At 47.7% G+C, this 18,738-nt stretch overlaps 1 protein-coding gene across 4 annotated transcripts; it reads left to right on the forward strand.

Moving 5' to 3' along the window:
* The first annotated feature begins 824 nt into the window (after positions 1-824).
* Positions 825-7,405, forward strand: FBXL14 (F-box and leucine rich repeat protein 14). 4 transcript variants are annotated; one of them, XM_039236346.1, is made up of 3 exons: positions 979-1,067; positions 1,169-2,176; positions 7,201-7,405. In XM_039236346.1, exons 2-3 carry the CDS (start codon positions 1,242-1,244, stop codon positions 7,262-7,264), a joined length of 999 nt encoding a protein of 332 aa, XP_039092277.1. In that variant the 5' UTR covers positions 979-1,067; positions 1,169-1,241; the 3' UTR covers positions 7,265-7,405. The 4 variants fall into 4 exon arrangements, with proteins under 4 accessions (XP_039092274.1, XP_039092275.1, XP_039092276.1 ...); XM_039236343.1 differs by having other exon boundaries at positions 825-2,176; XM_039236344.1 differs by having other exon boundaries at positions 825-2,171.
* The last annotated feature ends 11,333 nt before the right edge of the window (positions 7,406-18,738 follow it).

Raw genomic sequence — 18,738 nt, forward strand, 5'->3', positions numbered from 1 at the left:
GGCTGACAGCTGCTCTCAAATGGCGCCTACAGGGTTAAAAATCGGGGCGACCAGACTAGGAAGAACTCCGTTTCCAGGGTAACGGCTCCGACAGTTCCGGCAGCGCAGGCTCGTACCATTGCACGGGCGCGCGCGGGGGGAGCGCGGCGGGCGGGCGGGAGGGGACGCGCGAAGGAGCAGTCGGGCAGAGGGGTCCGGCCCGGACGCTACCAAACGCGCGGCCCGCCTGCTCGCTCCCGGCCCGGCGCCGAGCCGCGCTCCGGCCGCGCCGGCCGCGGCGTCCTCCTTGCCCGGGCCGGCAGCTCTCAACTGGCCGCGGACGGCGGGGGGGAGAAGGAACGTGCGCCCGGTGGCCCGAATTGGCCTCCAGGTCCCCCCGCCTGGGCGGCGGAGTGCGGGCGGCCCGGGCTGGGAGGTTTGAAAAGCGGGCGAGAGACAAAGGCAGCAGGAAGCCTGCTCGGCGCCCGGAGCCCGTGCTCGCAGCCCCCCAGGGCCCCCCGGCCGGCCCGCCGGCCCGGAGCGGCGGCGGCGGCGGCGGCGGCGGCGGCAGTGGCAAGTGGCCGAGGATGCGGCAGGGGGCGTGGGAGCGGCGGCCGAGCGGGCGGAGCGGCGCGGCCCGAGCGCGGAGTGGTTAGACCCGAGGCGGCGGAGGCGGCGGCCCGGCCGGGCTCGGGAGTGAGTGAGAGGGCGCCTTCCCCGCCCGGGATGTGAGGACCGAGCGGAGCCCGGGGCGGGGGGAGGGAAGGGAAGGGAGGCGAAGCCGGCAGGAAGGAAGGAAGGACGGACGGACCAGGAGGAGGAGCGGCGGCGGCGGCGGCCGGAGCCGGAAGGCGGGGAGGGGCCGTCCGTTGGGCCCGAGGCGGCGGCGGCAGCGGCGGCGGCAGCGGCCGGGGCGAACCGCTCTTGTCGCCTCTCGGGGCAGGAGCGGCGGGGCCCGCGCCTCCTCCCCCCGGCGCCGCGGAGGGGGGAGGAGGAAGATGGAGACCCACATCTCGTGCTTGTTCCCCGAGCTGCTGGCCATGATCTTCGGCTACCTGGACGTCCGGGATAAGGGGCGCGCGGCGCAGGTGTGCACGGCCTGGCGGGACGCCGCCTACCACAAGTCGGTGTGGCGGGGGGTGGAGGCCAAGCTGCACCTGCGCCGGGCCAACCCGTCGCTGTTCCCCAGCCTGCAGGCCCGGGGTATCCGCCGCGTGCAGATCCTGAGCCTCCGCCGCAGCCTCAGCTACGTGATCCAGGGCATGGCCAACATCGAGAGCCTCAACCTAAGCGGCTGCTACAACCTCACTGACAACGGGCTGGGCCACGCGTTTGTGCAGGAGATCGGCTCCCTGCGTGCCCTGAACCTGAGCCTCTGCAAGCAGATCACCGACAGCAGCCTGGGCCGCATAGCCCAGTACCTCAAGGGCCTGGAGGTGCTGGAGCTGGGGGGTTGCAGCAACATCACCAATACCGGCCTCCTGCTCATCGCCTGGGGCCTGCAGCGCCTCAAGAGCCTTAATCTCCGCAGCTGCCGCCACCTCTCGGACGTGGGCATAGGGCACCTGGCCGGCATGACGCGCAGCGCCGCCGAGGGCTGCCTGGGCCTGGAGCAGCTCACGCTGCAGGACTGCCAGAAGCTCACCGACCTTTCTCTAAAGCACATCTCCCGGGGGCTGACGGGCCTGAGGCTCCTCAACCTCAGCTTCTGCGGAGGCATCTCGGACGCAGGCCTCCTGCACCTGTCGCACATGGGCAGCCTACGCAGCCTTAACCTGCGCTCCTGCGATAACATCAGTGACACTGGCATCATGCATCTGGCCATGGGCAGCCTTCGCCTCTCAGGGCTGGATGTGTCGTTCTGTGACAAGGTGGGGGACCAGAGTCTGGCTTACATAGCCCAGGGCCTGGACGGCCTCAAGTCCCTGTCCCTCTGCTCTTGCCACATCAGCGACGATGGCATCAACCGCATGGTGCGGCAGATGCATGGGCTGCGCACGCTCAACATCGGACAGTGTGTGCGCATCACAGACAAGGGCCTGGAGCTGATCGCTGAGCACCTGAGCCAGCTCACTGGCATAGACCTGTATGGCTGCACCCGAATCACCAAGCGCGGCCTGGAGCGCATCACGCAGCTGCCCTGCCTCAAGGTACTCAACCTGGGACTCTGGCAGATGACGGACAGTGAGAAGGTCAGGTGAGGGCAGCAGTACCTGCTCCCCTTGTCCCACCCTGTTCATCCTCCGGTCACCACCACGCCCGCCCCCCACCCCCACTTGACATGCCCACTTACACACAGATCATTGTAGTGGATGAGATGGGGGCAGTGACACCAAGCGTCAGGCTCATTTTCTCCCTCCTCCAGCACCTCCGCCCACCAAGCACCCATTCTCATTGCGTCTGGGGTTCCTACCTTACTCCCTTCTCTTTTTCCCTGAGGATAGAGATGGAAACAGTTACTTATCCACCCACTCCTCTCGGCAGGGGGTTGGAGGACTGTTTGAGCTACTGTATCCCCCACTGCTTTGCATTTGGAATTGGGGGAGGGGGTGGGGAGTGACTAGTCCTTAAAACCCTGGGGAGTTGAGGAAAATGTCTGCCTTCACTTAAGCTTTCATTTGAATACTGCGATCTGGTTTTTATTTCCAAATGTAAAAAGAGCAAACCCAGCTACCACGGCCTTTTCACCCTTTTTCCTTCCACTTTGTAACTAATCTCTTCTCCTCACTTCTCCTACAGTGCTCTGCTGTTCACCTTCATTTCCTTTTTTTGTCTTTCTTGTTTTCATTTTTTGGAGAAATTCGAAATCATGGTCCTTTTTTTTTTTTTCTCTGCTGAATATAGTCTATATATTATATATATATAAATTATATATATATACATATATATATGTCTGGCTACCTCGTTTTAGTTTACTTTTTTCTCTGAAGCCCTGGAATTCTACAAGAGAGATATTTTGAGACTGAAACGTTTTTGTGCCTAGACTGGAAAGATGCCCATTGGGTTTGTACGTCCATTTTGTTTTGGCTTCTTCCCAAACCCCATCCATCCAGTGTGTCCACTTCCACATTCTGGCTAGAATATTTTTCTCCCCGTCCATTGGGATTTGAGGGCCCAATGGTGTCCATAAATCTTGACTTAATTTATAGCACAAATGTATGGAAGAAATGAGAGTTGAACTTTTGTTTGCCTGAGATGCAGATTGTGTCTTGAAAATGATGATTATATATGCAAATTCTGCCCTACCCTCACCCTCTTCCAAGTTTCCCCACAAAAAGGTCACACGGTGAGGCTTCCTGTTGGAAGCATGGGGAGCAGAGGTGGCCCGCAGAGCCCCTGGGGCTGTACCGCGAAGGGGAGGAGACTGAAACTCCTGTTTCATCTCTGTTGTGTTCATAAAATGGGAGTTTGTGGGTTTTACAAAAATCTGTTTCTAAATGGAGGCATAGATGGCTTTCATTATTTTGGTGGGGGTTGGGACTCGTGGCTTTAAAACACAATTGCTTTTGAGTAGGATGTATATTTCTGTTGGAGTTTTGTTTGTTTATTTTTTTTTAGAATCCTCCACAGCAACCTGCGAGACCATGGAGTTAAAGAAACCCAGAGACCTTTATCAATTAATTGTACTGTTTGTGAATTTGTATAAATAATAACAAAGATCCTCTTAAAACGTTTATATTCTTACAGTAAAAGGTTAAACTGATATTTATATAATAAAAGAGGAAATATGAAGTATGTTTTTGAAAAAAAAAACCAAAAAACCTTGTATCTGTGAATTATTTTGAAGGCAGGGTGTGTTTGGGCCCACGCCAGAGTAGGAGGTGCTGTTTGTGTATTCTTAAGAGGAAATAAGGTATAGGGTTCGGGGCATCCTATGTGGTGTGTGAGTAAGCTCACCGGTAAACATTTATTCTGTATAAGTTTTACCACTGACATCTAAATGTTTTGTTTCTAGCAATGTGACTGGACTGGAGATTGATCTAATTTCTTGGTTTTAAACTGTCAACAACATGGACATTTAAAAAAAAAAAAAACTGAGCAAAATGGAACTTTTTGAAAACGAGAACTGTAAGAGTTCACGGTTTCCCCAGGGTGGAAAGGAGGTCAAGGAGTCCCGTTGAAAAATGGGTCATGAGATGTGGAGGTGGGGGAGAAAAAGGGGTTTCTTTCCACTCTAAGTGGATGTGGGGAGGATGTGAAATGGTGAAGGGTGGAGGGAACCGAAGCCATTGTTCAGAAAGTTAAAAGAGCGCTGTCCTTGCTCGCCAGCTCGCTTGCTCGCTCATGCGTGCTGAATCTCACAGTGTGAGTGAGGGTCCTAGTGGAGAGGAGGAAGGCAGTTCAGCCCCTCTTTTTAACATTCTCCTCCAGGCCCGGCTGTATTTAAGCACTTTCCTGGGGGAGGGGGAGGTTGGCCAGGAGTTGTTGCACATTTGCATTTTAAGCACTTCCAGCGCTGAGGCTGGCCACTCGATCCACTGTGGTGAGGGTTCTTAGACAATTCTTTGGGGCAGATAAATGAATACCAGCAATTCTAGCAAAGAGTTCCCTTTGATAGACAATAACTAGATAATCGACACCCTGTGGTTGGGCTGTGGAGGTGGAAGGGTCTGAGCGCTCAGACAGTGGAGCAGGGCATATTCTTGGTTTCACATAGGTCTTTCTTCGTTGTGGCTGAGATTTTTTTTTTTTAAACCAAAAATACAGATCCCAGCAAGAGCTGATAATGGTGGTATAAAACTTTCCTGCAATGACACCTCTTTCCAGGAAGAGAGCTAGAACCCAAGTTTCTCTTGGGATAAGGTTGTTTTGTAAAATTTCCAAGCTTCTGCTTGAGCCTGTCACAAAAGCTGCATTGTTCCTTTTTGGAGAGAGCCATCACAATTGGGTCTAATTGAGCCTGACACTAGATCCATCTTCCTTTTCTTTGGGGAAGGTGTGGAGCTCTTTCTTCCCTCTTAGGTTGCAAGCGCTTACGGCCTGGGGAGGAAAAAGTGTGAACCCTAGTAAGAAGCTGGGACTTGGAGTTAGGGTCAGCATTCTGATGTGGCACTGTAACGCATGAAGTTTCCATAAGCTGTAAGTTCTTGGAGGATTTTTTTTCCTCCCAGACTGTATGACTACAGACTCAGCCCATCACAACTTGAGCACCTCCTAAGTGCTCCTAGACTCTGCGCCCACATTCTTCATTTTAATACACAGTCCTACCAACTAATGGGGAGATTTTTCCACTTTTCTGTTTGGTTTTGTTTTTTACTTGCAAGGCTAAATAAATATAAGCTTGACTAAAGGTCGGTGAGTGAATGTTTGAAAGTTAAGATCATGGGCCTACTGTCCTCATGCTAAACTGGGTATACTTAATATATCTGGAGTGTCTCTGGAAATGATGAATAAACCATTTACTTTCATCAGTCAAGGTTAACTGTTTATATCTCTCAACCTTCATGGGTAGAAAGAAACAAATATGTATTGAGAACTATGGTATACTTTGCATGGTACCTGAATACTTCTCCTTTTAGTCCTCAAAGCAGCCTGTTCAAACAGGTATCCTTATTTCCAGATAAGGCATACTACTTGTCTTAAGTCACCCAGCCACTAATTGAGGGGGACCAGGGCTCAAACCAGGTCCAGTTCCAAAGTCCACCTCCCTTCCGTATGCTGAGAAGGTTCAGCTACTGATGGTACCTTGGTTTCCAGTAAGGTGACCTCACAGAAATGAGTGGCACAGTATGGACAAGCTCATGCCACAGGGCACTATTTAAAGGGAATACGGGTGGGGAGCCGATCTCCACCATACCTACAGGAATCAGAAGCACTAAAGAAAATGATTTGATATTTTGTGGGCGCTACAAAAGTTAAAAAGCACTTTGGGGCAATTTTTAGGAAAATCGGAAAGCCTGGTTCAGGTATTTGCTGAAACTTCAGAAGTGAAAAATCAGAATAGGAACTTAGTGTAAACTTTATCATCCAGAAGTAATAAGCCTCATAGAAACTAGTTAGTGGTGAGGACAGGGCTCCACGCACCTTTCTTTTCTGAGCCTCATTGGGCAGTAGCCCTTAAAGTCTGTCTGGAAAAGATAAATGCAACCTCACTGGGGTGCAGACAATTTCTGCAGCCCGTAAGGACCATGCTAGGCCTCTAGCTAGCGAGAAATGCTGGGCACTGTTGCATGATGCTCCCTGCTGTGGACTCCCTTCTGTGGGATTCCTCAATCCTAAGGTGCTGGAGGGCCCCCGCCTGGTTTACCCCACACTGCGTAACAGGGACAGGGATGCCTGCCTCACTTATTGCCTGTCTTTAAATAGTTAAGAAAATTCAAACTCATCAAATTCTTTCATGATTCAAATCAACAAAGATCTGAAAAGGCAAGTCTCTTTTTATTGGAGTTTCCTTTTAAAGGTAAGGACTTTTCTCTTGAAGACACATGCTCTGGAAACTGAAGTATGGCCTGTGCCCTAAATCCTGGTGCTTTCCTGCAGCAGTTACTAGATAGACACTGGTCTTGGAATTAGTAAAACCTTTTTTACTTTTGACTTAGAAAATGTGAACTCAAGTTTTCAAAGGGGAAATGTATGGCCCCCAGCGACCACTGTGTTTCCAAATAAGAACCTCTTTATTAAAAGATCAGATTTGTAAAACGAAACCAAGACCTCATGCAGCCTCTGACAACTGCCTCTTGCCAGTCCCGAGAAAGGGGGAGCCCCTCGCCCCTGCTCTCAGCTGCCCTGCTGGAGAAAGGGAAGCTACAGTAATTCATGGAGTGGTGGCCTTCTCTGTCGCCCTTCTCTTCCCTGCATCTCACATCACTCCCTTTTAGGTTATTTCTATCCACTTAGTAAAGGGCAAGACCTAAACTCTGTGTGCCTCCGAACTCCTACGGAGGCAGGGGTGAGGCTTTCTGATGAGATACTGTGGAGCACAGGATCAGAAACTGGAAAGCTATGGTCAAACGCAGGCCTGTGCTTGGGTCACATATCTCATTTTTGTTCCAATATGATGCGGCAAGTTAAAATATTTTGAAGCGTGAATGGTATCAAACGGATAAGACATTCATATTTGGGTCATTGCCAACTACTAATAATTTAGAACTTAGCAAAGGTAAGTGCACAGCTGGAAGGAGCATGTACTTTTGGGGCTTGCATAGAAAACCAGTATTTCTAGACAATGAATACATTTAAATGTCCACAAATGATCAGTTTCAGTCTTTTCCTCTTTTCCAGGGATTGCTCTGATTTTGCCTGGTGGAGTTGCCTGTACCAACCCAGAACATTTGGTACTATGTAAAGTCGAGTCTTCCGGTTAAGGTGGAAGAGAAAGTAAGCTTGAGATCTTAACTGTGCAGCACTAGCGTGGGGGTATGTTGAACATCCCCGCCAATGAAATAGAAGTGCAGTTCCTCTGCTTGCTGTTCGTTAACCCAGAAAAGTGCACGTTCTTTTCTTTAAAAAAGACTTCTGTTTTTATTACCTCATTATGCTTAGACTATGATTGTGTAAAACACAAATGCCACATATCCTTGTAAGTTCGCTTTTATTTGTGATGGTGGAAAATAGCGTCAGTTACAAAGGAAAGAATGAGTTCTGCAGCAACAAAGAAACCCAAGGTGAGACACTGTTAGGGATGCGAATGCAACCCACTGGAAGAATTTAGTCATGACAGGGTGTTCACTTTCTGTCTCAAACAAAATGTTTGTTTTCACAAATCTGGTTGACACTGCACACTTAATTTTATAAATGGGGAGAGAGAGGCTTGACAAAGCTGAGACGGTTTTGCCTCCGTGACAGGAGTATTTATCAGAACCACGACTGCTTCAGACTTGACTGACCACCTCAGAGGTTGATAAGCATGCAGGTAGCTCTTTGATCTTTCCCGGAGATACTGCAAAGTGCCACCCTGACCCCTGGCTTCAGAAAGGTGCTAAACCACAGCCTGTTTTCATTGGGAGTAGGAAAAACAAAACAAAACAAAACCAAGTGCTGAAAGTCACTACCATTTAATATGTATTACTACATTGTGCCAGCTTAGAGATGTCTGGCAAGCATTGTATATAGAGTTATTTGAGAAGCTGAAAAACTAGTGCAAGTTGGTAAATGGGCTGTAGGGTATTGAAGTAGCCAGTCGTGTCAGATCTGTCCCCTGTAGTCCTCAGAGGACTTGAGCCAATCCAGAACACTGCTTTGTCACAAATAGTGATGAGAAGTACGAATGCTCTAAGTCTGTGCTGGTGTGAAGAATTCGCACATGTTCTGCACACTACAAATGCCTGTCACACAATCTTATAAAGTAGAATCAAGTTTCAGGATCACCAGCTATTTCCTCTTCATTCAAAGGTAAAAAGGCTTGACTTACCAGATGTTTTAGTTACAAATCCCTCTTGTCCAGAAAGAGTACAAGGGTCTAATTTGTTAATATCAGGCACTCGGTTATGTTTATTGCTCCTCGGTTTATGTAATCCACACTCCAGAAGGAGGGCCTCGCACACAGCTGTCTGTCAGTAATTACTACTCATAGCATGGATTCAAGTCACTGGACCTGGACTGTGGGAAAATCATTCTTGGAGACCAGATTAACTTTTTATAAATAGCACGGGATAGCTCAATGTGGTTTGGAAAGTACGGTTTTCCTCATCTGAAGAGAATATGACAATATTTACAAATACCCATAATAATATTTCTCTTTAGGAAACCCTTACCTAAACTGGCATTTTAACGCACAGATCTGTGTAGGAATAGCTACCTGCTACCATTTTGCTTTTTGAGAAATGGTCTTTAAGTAGGGAGGAACCAGAAGAGTTAGTCATAATATTCCTAGAATCTTCAGTAAAATCACTGAGGCTAAAAGTGGACAGATGGATAAACTAAGGGAGGAATTAACAACAGTTATGTCCCAAATTCTTAATGTTCTTAGATGGGAGACAGCTAATCTGCACCTTCCATTTTACTTCAGTGTTTTAAGCCTTAGCTTCATAGCTCAAAAGCTCAGTACTGTGAACCAAAATACAGTAACCAGAAAGGACCAGTAGGTGTGTCCAAAGGAAACAACATGGAAGTGACAAAATTAAAGTGACAATTCCTAGCTCTTCTAGTTCATTCCCGTGCACACAATTTAGAGGGTTTCAGGAATTCTCTGTAAAAATGGTATGACCAAGTTCTCCGAAGTAAGTTTTATCAGGCTCGCAGCTGCTGCTGCTGCTGCAGGAAGCAGTCAAGGTCTCCACATTCTGTGAAACTGCACTAGATGACAGGCTCTTCCGACCCGAGCTGACGCCTGTGCACTTTAGCCAGATGCCCTGCCATTGTGCTCAGAGTCAACTGGCGACAATCAGAGCAGCATGGCCCAGAGGAAGACAGCTGCCCTATCTTCTTCCACACATGAAGTTCTAAATTTCAGTGGACTCACAAGAGGAACTGCAGAAATTCACTTGAGTATGCACAACACGGGATTTAGCAGCAAACAGCCTCATTACTGCTTGCTTTAGATACAAAAATGTAGGGGTGTCTGGCTAGTTCAGTGGGTAGAGTATGCAACCCTTGATCTTGGGGATGTAAGTTCGAGCCCCACGTTTGGTGTAGAGATTACTTAAAATCTCTTTTAAAAATTAGAAAAAAAATGCAGATATGTGAGTTAGGAGACAGAAGGCTACACTTTATTAAAAGGCAGGAGTGGAAAATAAAATTTGACTTCTTGTACACTGCTTCTTGAGCTTCCTCCCTCCCTGCAAAAAAAAAACAAAAGCAAGAAACCTTTCACCCAAGACTGACCTCCCCCACTGTGATGCAGCTATGAATCAAGTCTACACCAGTATCAGAAGTACCTGGGAGTTCAACCATGTGTTTTCTTTCCCCCTAGTTTACTAAGATGATTTTAAGATCCACAATAAAGCAGAAAAACACATCATGGTTACTGCAAATGAATGGAAATTTGTTTTCCAGCGTGGAAGACATGAAATGTATTTATCCACAAAGTCTGCAAGCCCTATGTCTTGTCAGCAGGCGGCAGCATTGTCTGCAAATTAGAGATTATTTCCAGTGGGGCGCCTAAACCTTCCCCTTCAGACAGATGCCCTCCAGTCACCTCCGGCCCTATCTTCCCCCCAAGTCAAAGACTTTTCCCTAGAGTCTAAGAGTTGACAAGGGAGGGATTTCGTATTGCCAAAAAGATGAAATTCAATTTTAAAACATCAGTGAAGCTCCTCAAAGGAGGCCAGGTGTCCAGCACTTTGTTCTCCGAGCAAGGTAACAGATGTGACCTCATAAAGGTTCCCTGAGTTTGCTCACAGTGCTCTGCTGTGAGAAGCAAACATCGATTTCTAATTTTTCTTAAAGACCATCTTGTACAAATCATGTTAGATTGTCATATTTGGGAAGTTTGGGAGAACAAAATGGGGTGAAGTTTTACAGTCATACATGGAGAGAGTTTTAACAGCAAACGTGCTGGCTTTTTTTTTATTATTACGAAAGAATAGAAAGCATATAATCTGTAATGAAAAATTCTAGAGAGCCTTTGAGAAAAAACAAAAGTATTCTCACAATTTTAGGAGTGTCTATTTTTATGACAAAAGGAGCATCTTTATTACTGATGAAGACACCTTCATAAAATCTAAAGGAGTCTATGAAATTGAAAATGTTTAAGAGCCTGATAAAGGAGTGTGGTTGCTCACATATCTAAAGTCTTCCTATGGAAAACAGACAGTAGGAAAAGGCAGGAGAAATTAAAACAAAGAGAAAAGAACTTCTAAACCAAGTTGGCCAGATTCCCTAAACTGCCACAATGGGGGACAGACCGAGGGCTGGAGAGGCCTTGGGGGTGCTTGCTCTCCCGGCTCCCCATAGTCTGGCCTCGGGGAATCAAAGCCAGATCTGAAGAGCAGTTGGTGCAAATACGGAATGAAAAGGTGGAAGGTGGAAGGTGGAAGGTGGATGTCCCCTGTGGCTACTCCTCCCAAGCCGCATTCACTGTGGAGGGCAGCGCTTTATTAGCTCAGTAATACAGAGGTCAGTTTGGGTTGGAGAGGGAGAGAAAAGAAAGGAAAAAACTTCTGGAACTCAGGCCCCAGCCACGAAGCAAATTAGTGATCTGGGCACCATCCGTGAATGCCTAATAAAAGCCGAAAATCTCCCCAGGCAGCCCTATGGACATTGTAGCCGAAACATCCCACTGTTAGTGACCACGCCAAGCACAGGCTGAGGGACAGCAGCCCAAGTAAAGAAAAGAAGTGGTAGCGGAAGGCGGGGGAGTACGTATCCCTCCACACGAGGCTGAGGACGCGACAACACAGGGTGGGCTTGAGGAGCCAGAATAATCCAGAGAGACTTCATGAAACTAAGTGAGGGAAAGCACAGACTATTTGATGACTAGCAGCTCCTCAAGACGGGCATTAGAAGGAACCAGCACGTTGCTCTTTGAGGCGCAGCCTCCAAGAACTGCTCTCCTGGGCTAGCACACATCTTCAAGAAGACAGGCCCTCTTGCACTGGTTGTTGGAATCTGACTTGAGATAAAAATTCCGACTACCAGTCCACCGGGCTGGCCAAAGGTGAGCCTGCGGCTGGGGACGGCTGGGGACGTGCAGGGAAGGTGACGGCTAGGATCAGTGTCTTGCTCAGACATGGAGGCTTGCACCCCTCCTGTCCCCCACAGCGGTCAGCATCTGCAGTCAGGAGGGTGCCGTGTTCTATCCCGCACCCTGGGTGTACAGGGAAAACAAGCCAGGGCGACGGTGTACACAGGGAGAAACAGAAAACGGGTGTCTCCGGAGCCACTGGCGAGCGACATCCGTCACACGGGCCCTGCGGCCAGCGGCTGGCTCCAGTGGCCTGCATGCTGCCCACCAGCTCGATGCGGCTCAGCCTTCCATGCTCCGTTCCGGCAAAGAAGGCATCGCTGACAGCTCTGGTAACCCCATGAAGACAATTTCAGGTAACTCCACAAGCCCTCACCCAAGAGGGCTGCCAGTCCACACAGCCTGACTACTGTTTTGCACACAGGGCAGCCACTGCCGCTGTTCTCCTAACCTTCTTCTGTCCCTTCTGTCCCTGCCGCACAGCAATAAAGGTGTCTACACACACATCCATGTCCTTAATTTAAAGTGATCCAGCACAGCTCCTTCCCGGCTCCTTGAGTTCTGGTTGGCCTATCTACGGAGAGTGTGAAGAAGGGCCCAGAGAGTGGTGTGTGGGGTGGGGGTGGGGAGCGTTCCAGGTGACATAGAGGCACATAACCTACAATGAAGCATGTCTGGGGCCTCTCATACACTGAGCAGGTACCCTGCATTTTCTTGCAATCCTCCCTGATTTGGGTCACTTCGCACCCGACGCCCCAGAGGTAAATCCCCATGGACCATTCCCGAGCCTGGCGGCTCCCACTCCTGTGCCCACTCCTCCCTCTGCACCTGCCGGGGACTTGCAAAGAAATCCCAGCGCTTGTGCGCAGGGCTGCAGACACCTTCCCACCCTTCCACCAGTGCCCAGAACAAGCCTGCTAATGCTAATCTACCCCCTCACTTGCAGCTCAACAGCTTTTCTCCTTTAAGCCCCTGATAATGGTTTTACTAAAATCCCCTTTTGATGGAAAAAAATCCCAGCTGGACATTTCAGGCCTCAGCACAATGTACAAGGCCGCGGGTCCCTTTCCCGACCTCACAAAGGCCTCTAATCAGGTGGAAAATGTGCTAGAGGCCAGAGGTTTGGGTCTGCAATTATTTTTTAAGGGATTACTAGAGAAGAATAGGGGGCAGCAAGGACCCCCCCCCCCGCTTTGTTTTCCATTTGGTCCTGCTTTTAGACATATTGAACCAGTACAGCCATCCAGTTCCCCAAGCCCAGAGCCCCAGGCCTCCCTTCCCTGGTGGAAGGGTGTCATCTCTGAACGCCATCACTTCAAACAGATTTAGAAAGTTTGGAAGCAATATGCAGGTCCTATTCTGACCCCATTTAAGCCCTTATTTATAAAACCACCATCGAACAGGATCTCGTGGGTGAGGAGAGCACTCATTCATTAACCTCTAACCCCCACTCTGTATGCAGAGGGGAGAGTTCACACCGTGTCCATACACTGCTAAGATCGGGAGCATTCAGCAGGGCTTCCCAGGCTTTGGAGGGCAAGAGGTCATGTTCCCAATCTTGCCAGATATCCTTCTTCTTATTTATATACATTGACCCTTCCCCTCGACACAGAGCAAATACCCACGAAAGTCCTAATGTAAAACGTAGATGAAAATATAAAACCCTAACCATTCTTATTAGCCTATTTAAAAAAGTACACTATGGAAGACAGTTTGTCTTCTCTGTATATTGTCATGCTACATAAATGGTCATTAAGGGCTAATTGATAAATGAACACTTCACGTTGGCCCTAAATTCACATCATTCTGTCTTAGCACAGAGAGCCTGCTCATCCTTCTAAACCTAGCTGGTGAGTGATGTATGCAAATACCCAGTAAAAAGGAAATGATCACAAATTCCTAAACTCATTCTGGGATGATCAAGGATTAGGCTTTTCAGCTCTCAAAGTTAGAGGTCAGCATATGTTGCAGAATAAATACCAGGCTGAGTAATAATTTTTAGGTCCTTTCTTCAAAGTCCCTAAAATATCCCTAGTCAAAAGCAAAAAAAACCCAAAAAATCCCACACCAAACCAATAAAAAAACCCCAAAAAACAAAAAAAAAACCAACTCGGTCTATTTTCATCAGTATAAATGCCTTATGGTTGATGTATTTTGTCTTATTGATTTTTCAGTTTTCCCCAAAACCCTAAGCAATTGAGAAACAGATGGATAAAAGCACAATGATTATATTTAATATATTTAATACTTAATGCTAACACCATAGCAGTATTTTATGTTGGTCTTCATACTTCTTTTGGTGGGTATTGCAGGAGGAGGGGGCCATAAAGTTTCCCTAAAGAAACGCCACCCTCTGGGGTCCTCTCGCCAGATAACGACAGATGGGCTTGCTGAATCACTTCTGCTGGTTATCAAAATGTTGTGACAGCTTTCTCCAGGAGTGAATAATCTTCACCCTGCTTCACATGAAGATGAACTTGTTCAGCAAGGTGAAGTGCATCAGAGAGGACAGTGGACTCTATCTCTAAAGAAGAGTCTAAGTGGGCCTGGCTCCCTGAAGAAGGAGCAACTCATGAATGAGATAAGTCTGCCTTACAGGGAGAGTTGTTCCAAATCTTCCTCTCCAGATATGCTCCCCAAATCATTACTCAGAATGTCTGTTTGCTTCTTTCCTGGGCTTATCAGTATTGTCTTATAGTCCTCACTACCCCTATGCTTCTCCACTCTCTTAACATACTATATGGAACAAAGTATCTGTTGTTTCAGAAGTCACTCTTCCTACCAAAACTAGTTTGGGAAGAGTAAAACAGCAATTTGATAAAAACAGTGACAATTCATCTCAGATCTTTCAAAGCAGTTGAATATTGGGGGCACCTTGGTGGCTCAGTTGGTTTGCATCCCACTTCGGCTCAGGTCATGATCTCACTAGTTCGTGGGTTTGAGCCCCACGTTGGGCTTGTGCTGACGGCTCGGAGCCTGGAGCCTGCTTCAGATTCTGTGTCTCCCCCTCTCTCTGCCCCTCCCCTGCTCGCAATCTGTCTCTTGAAAATAAATAAACATTAAAAAACAAACAAACAACAGAGCGGTTGAATATTGGGATGTAAACATCTTTCAGACTCTTATTAGATCACAAAAGTATGTAAAAACCAACCTAAGTCCAACTTTCTTAATTTTCCATTCAAAAAAGAAGATGGCCATAATTAGAACTAAGAAGTACAAAGAATGGGCTTTCAAATTAACTAACAGAAAATTTTGTTCAAGGCCTCCAGAGAGAAGGAAATTATGTCTTGAGGCTGAAAGGTTATCGGTCCAAAGGTCACTGTGTCTAGCTGGCGTACCTAAAATAGTCGGGAAGTACCCTTGAATCCATGGAGAAAATATGAAGTATTCTCCAGATTGCGCCAGGCAGTGTAGCCAACAGGGAGAAATGGAGCCTCGTTTCTCTGCACTGTTTTTCTCTAGCTCCTTTTCTCATGCTCTTAATAGCCGAGGTCTGTACCTAACTCCTATGCAGATCACCTGTGCTATTGCTTCATGTTTCTGAAATTCTCCCTGTGCACTCATTTTCCATTATTATGGGCAGACTTATCATCTGGCTCACCTAACTCCCTAGACCGCCACTTCCATGCCTAACAGTCTCGATTCAGCAACCACAGACCCTGCTTAGGGTCACTGTGCACCTGACTCTATTTCCCGGCTTCCCCTGCTCTGCCCCAGCACCTTCCGACAGCTATGGAACTTGCCAGAACCATCTAAATGACTGGTGGCCTGATGAGTGACAACTGCCATGACTATATCTGATTGGCAATCTCGACACCACACTTTATTATATTATTTTTACTAAAATATGCTTACTTAAAATATGCCTGCTGTTCTTAAAAGTGATACATAAATCCTCATTTTAAAAAATCAGCCAGAATAGAAAAATCTGGATGACAAGGCAAAGTTGCCCTTCAGTCCCCATCTATTACCATTTCTCTGCCCCGAGATGCCCTAGGAGACAGAGTGGTCTGTGTCTTCGGACCCAATTCCAACTTTCAGAGTGGACAACAGCAGTAAAGTGACAAAATGCCCCAAATTTGGATCCTGATGTAGACTCTTATCCTTGATTTGTATAAGATCTTGAAATTAACCTTTTGTCAGCACACGTTAAGCCCCAAGAGGGTCTATGGTAATCAGGCAACATTAAGAATCTCTTTCTTCTGGTCTCCTGGTTAAGCATCTCTTAAAAAGTTCCTCTCTGGGAACTATTATGAGTTTATCTACATAGTGCTGACAGTCAAGAGGCAGGGATGATAAAGCTTGTACTTGGCTTTATCAGTCATAGAGCTAAAACTACTTTAAGACCCTATAAAAATGCTAACAAATATTCCTTTTGACCAACCCATGTAATGGCAATCACAAGATCCTGCTGGCTTATTGTGATTAATTGCCAACTAATAGTTAAAATGCCACAATTTATGAATGACTCCTCAAAAATACAAATTAGTGTGGATTCAAGGCTATCTTTCACTTAGTAAATATTTATTTGGCAGCCATTATTGGCCAGAATCCTGCACCCAGGGCTCAGGATAGAGTAACGTGTTACACTTACTTGTATGGAGGTCTGAGTGGGAGAGAAAGAAGTGGAGTTTCACTGGGAACCGCTCCCAACCCACAGACTGATTTATCTGTGCCGCAGCCTGTAATCTGGATATGCCCATGGGACTGTGCCTCATGTGTGTTTTAGGGGGGAAAAAAGAAAGTTGGGGGTTGCTGCTTTCCAGAGTTCTCTGCGCAGGAGGAACTCTCCTCCTGCGCAGGAGGAACCAGCCAGTGACAGATAAGGAGGCAGAACTGAGGTTTGTGGACGTATGAAATGAAATTCTTTCCAGCTTCCCCGGAGAGTGACAGCCTGGTCCCACTCCACACCGGAACTGCTCTCTTCCTCGTCTCTCCCGACCTCCTGGTCTCTCCCCCACCTCCTGGAGGCTGCCCTCGCCCTCCATGTCAGCTTCAACTTGATTTCAATGGAACAAAAATATTGAGTGAGGGGCTAAATGAGCCGCAGTGGCCTACACGGTCCCCTCCCCGCCAGCCTCTGGAACTGTCACCCTGCCTTTCGCTCGGGTCACCTTAACCTGCCTGGCCTTTATTAGCACAGCACAAGCTAAAAGGTCTCCAAGGGAGGCCAAGCCAAACCAGGTCCTTGATTTAAATGGCCGCTTTAATTATTCTCTGCTTTATCTCCAGAAATTTTATTAGAGAAAGGGATTACGAGAAGAAAGGAGATATTTAAGGTTTCTTCCTGCTGTTCAAAGCTAGTAAAATGTAAACAGAATGAACCTGTTGGGCTGTGTTGAGGCACAATTTGTCATGTGCATCTCTGTGGGCACAAACATGCATGCCCACAGCTGAAAAAGCAAGGGGACGTTTCCCTGAGCTGCTTTCTTAGGACGGGAACTTCTCTACCTAAGACCTCGAGAAGGAAGGAAGTTCAGAGTTTGTGCCCAACCTGCAAACCACTTTGTTTATTTATTATTATTTTTTACTAAAACAAAAAAGGTTTTAAGTGATCTCCTCGCCCAACCTGGGGCTCGAACTCACAACCCCAAGATCAAGGCTTGCTGCCAGCCAGGCTCGTGCCACTTTGTAATAATTCCCCAGGATCCAAGCACAGACAGTTTCCCAGAGTAACTTCCACAGAGATGGTCACCCTCTGTGTTCTTCCTTCAATGTGCACGTGAAACTGACCGCACACTCTCCACTTACTCTTTTCCTCCCGACCAACCACCAGGTGCTCCCATAAGCTCCCACGATTGTCAGCTCCAGATGCTGACACAGAGGGTGGACAGGAGCCAAAAGCAAGTCCAGGGGCAAGGATCACAAGGCAGTGGGGTGGTGGTGCGAAGGGTGTGATTTGGATCCCAGAGAGCCCTCCGCGAGCTTTAGCTGTGGACTCTTGGTTGGGGGTAGGAGCCGTGAGCACAGTATTCTCACTGACCAATGAGGAGGATGGCTTTTCCCCCAGGGGATCCCGAGTAGCACTTAGTATTTACTCAGGGTGCCATTACCCCAGCTGTGCATGAAGGACTACACTTATGGCTGGAAGATTCAGGGCCAGAGACAGGTAGGCAGGAAGGTACGTAGAAAATACTATCTTTTTGTTCAACTCTTAATCAGCATCTTCTGAGAAACTGAAGTACTTTTATCTCAAAATGGAATAAAGGGACCCCAGTGAGCAAAGGATAAAGCTGTGGGGGATCTTTATTTTTATTTTAATAGAAGGGTTTTTTTTCCCTTGGGGTTTTGCTTAGCTGTCCATGTATGTCCACAGAAAATATTATTCTAAGAGTCCAGAGTCTGTTCATGTTTGTTTGTACAGATTTTTAAGGGCAAATAAAGACAAGAAAGTGTTGTGCTTAGACGATGTGCTTAGATCTTTCCCATCTAGTTCAGAAGCAATTTGTTTGTCATTGCTGGCCAAAAAGTACCTTTGAAATACAAGCTCATCAAAGAGGACTTGTAAAGAAGGCGCCTGGCTTTTCCAAAGAACTCCTACCAAAACCTTTCTGACAGGCATAATCATGCTCATGTTAGACTAAAATAGTCATCAGAACACCAGGGCCTGTGACCAGATTTCGTCTGAAGTCAGGTAGGATCCTGCTGGCCATGTTGCCAAGGTTTTCTGCCCACATCCGACCATTAACGCATGCACGCAGCAGGACCCCAAAGCGTCATGTGGTTTATTGTCACTGATGCTCTAGGACCTAGGAGGCCCTGAATTTTAGATTCCTCGGAAGAAGGTTCTAGAGACTCGTTTGGCTGACTCGTTGGGCTCATCAGCTCCAAGCAGACTCCTGCCTGCCTCCCAAGTCATCTCTTCCCCCCCCACCCCCTACCCCTGCATCTCATTCATACCACTGTTTCTCCAGGTGTGGTCTTCTGTTGACCCGGGTGCTTGGTGCTTGCCCAAAGTGCGTTCTGCAGGGGGAGTGGGTCCCCACCTCTTTATTCTATCCCAGAGATTTCTTTCCCAAACCGTAACCTGATCACATTGTTATCCTGCTTAGAAACCTCCACTAGCTTCCTGTTGTACAGTCAAGTTCCAACTCCTCGCTCTAAGTTGTCATAAGCCTGTAGGTCCCCAGTTACTCAAGTTTCATCTCCTGCCGGTCCTCATCCTCCCAAATTCCAGCCTCTTAGGCTGATCACAT

This window comes from Hyaena hyaena, unplaced genomic scaffold (assembly GCF_003009895.1).
Source record: "Hyaena hyaena isolate Hyena2069 unplaced genomic scaffold, ASM300989v1 scaffold_108, whole genome shotgun sequence".
Classification (NCBI taxonomy): Eukaryota; Metazoa; Chordata; class Mammalia; order Carnivora; family Hyaenidae; genus Hyaena; species Hyaena hyaena.

Coding starts and splice junctions, on each gene's coding strand:
- FBXL14 (XM_039236343.1), top strand. CDS start 978: ATGGAGACCCACATCTCGTGCTTGTTCCCCGAGCTGCTGGCCATGATC. Junction 2,177..7,200: donor ACGGACAGTGAGAAGGTCAG/GTGAGGGCAGCA, acceptor CCTCTTTTCCAG/GGATTGCTCTGATTTTGCCT.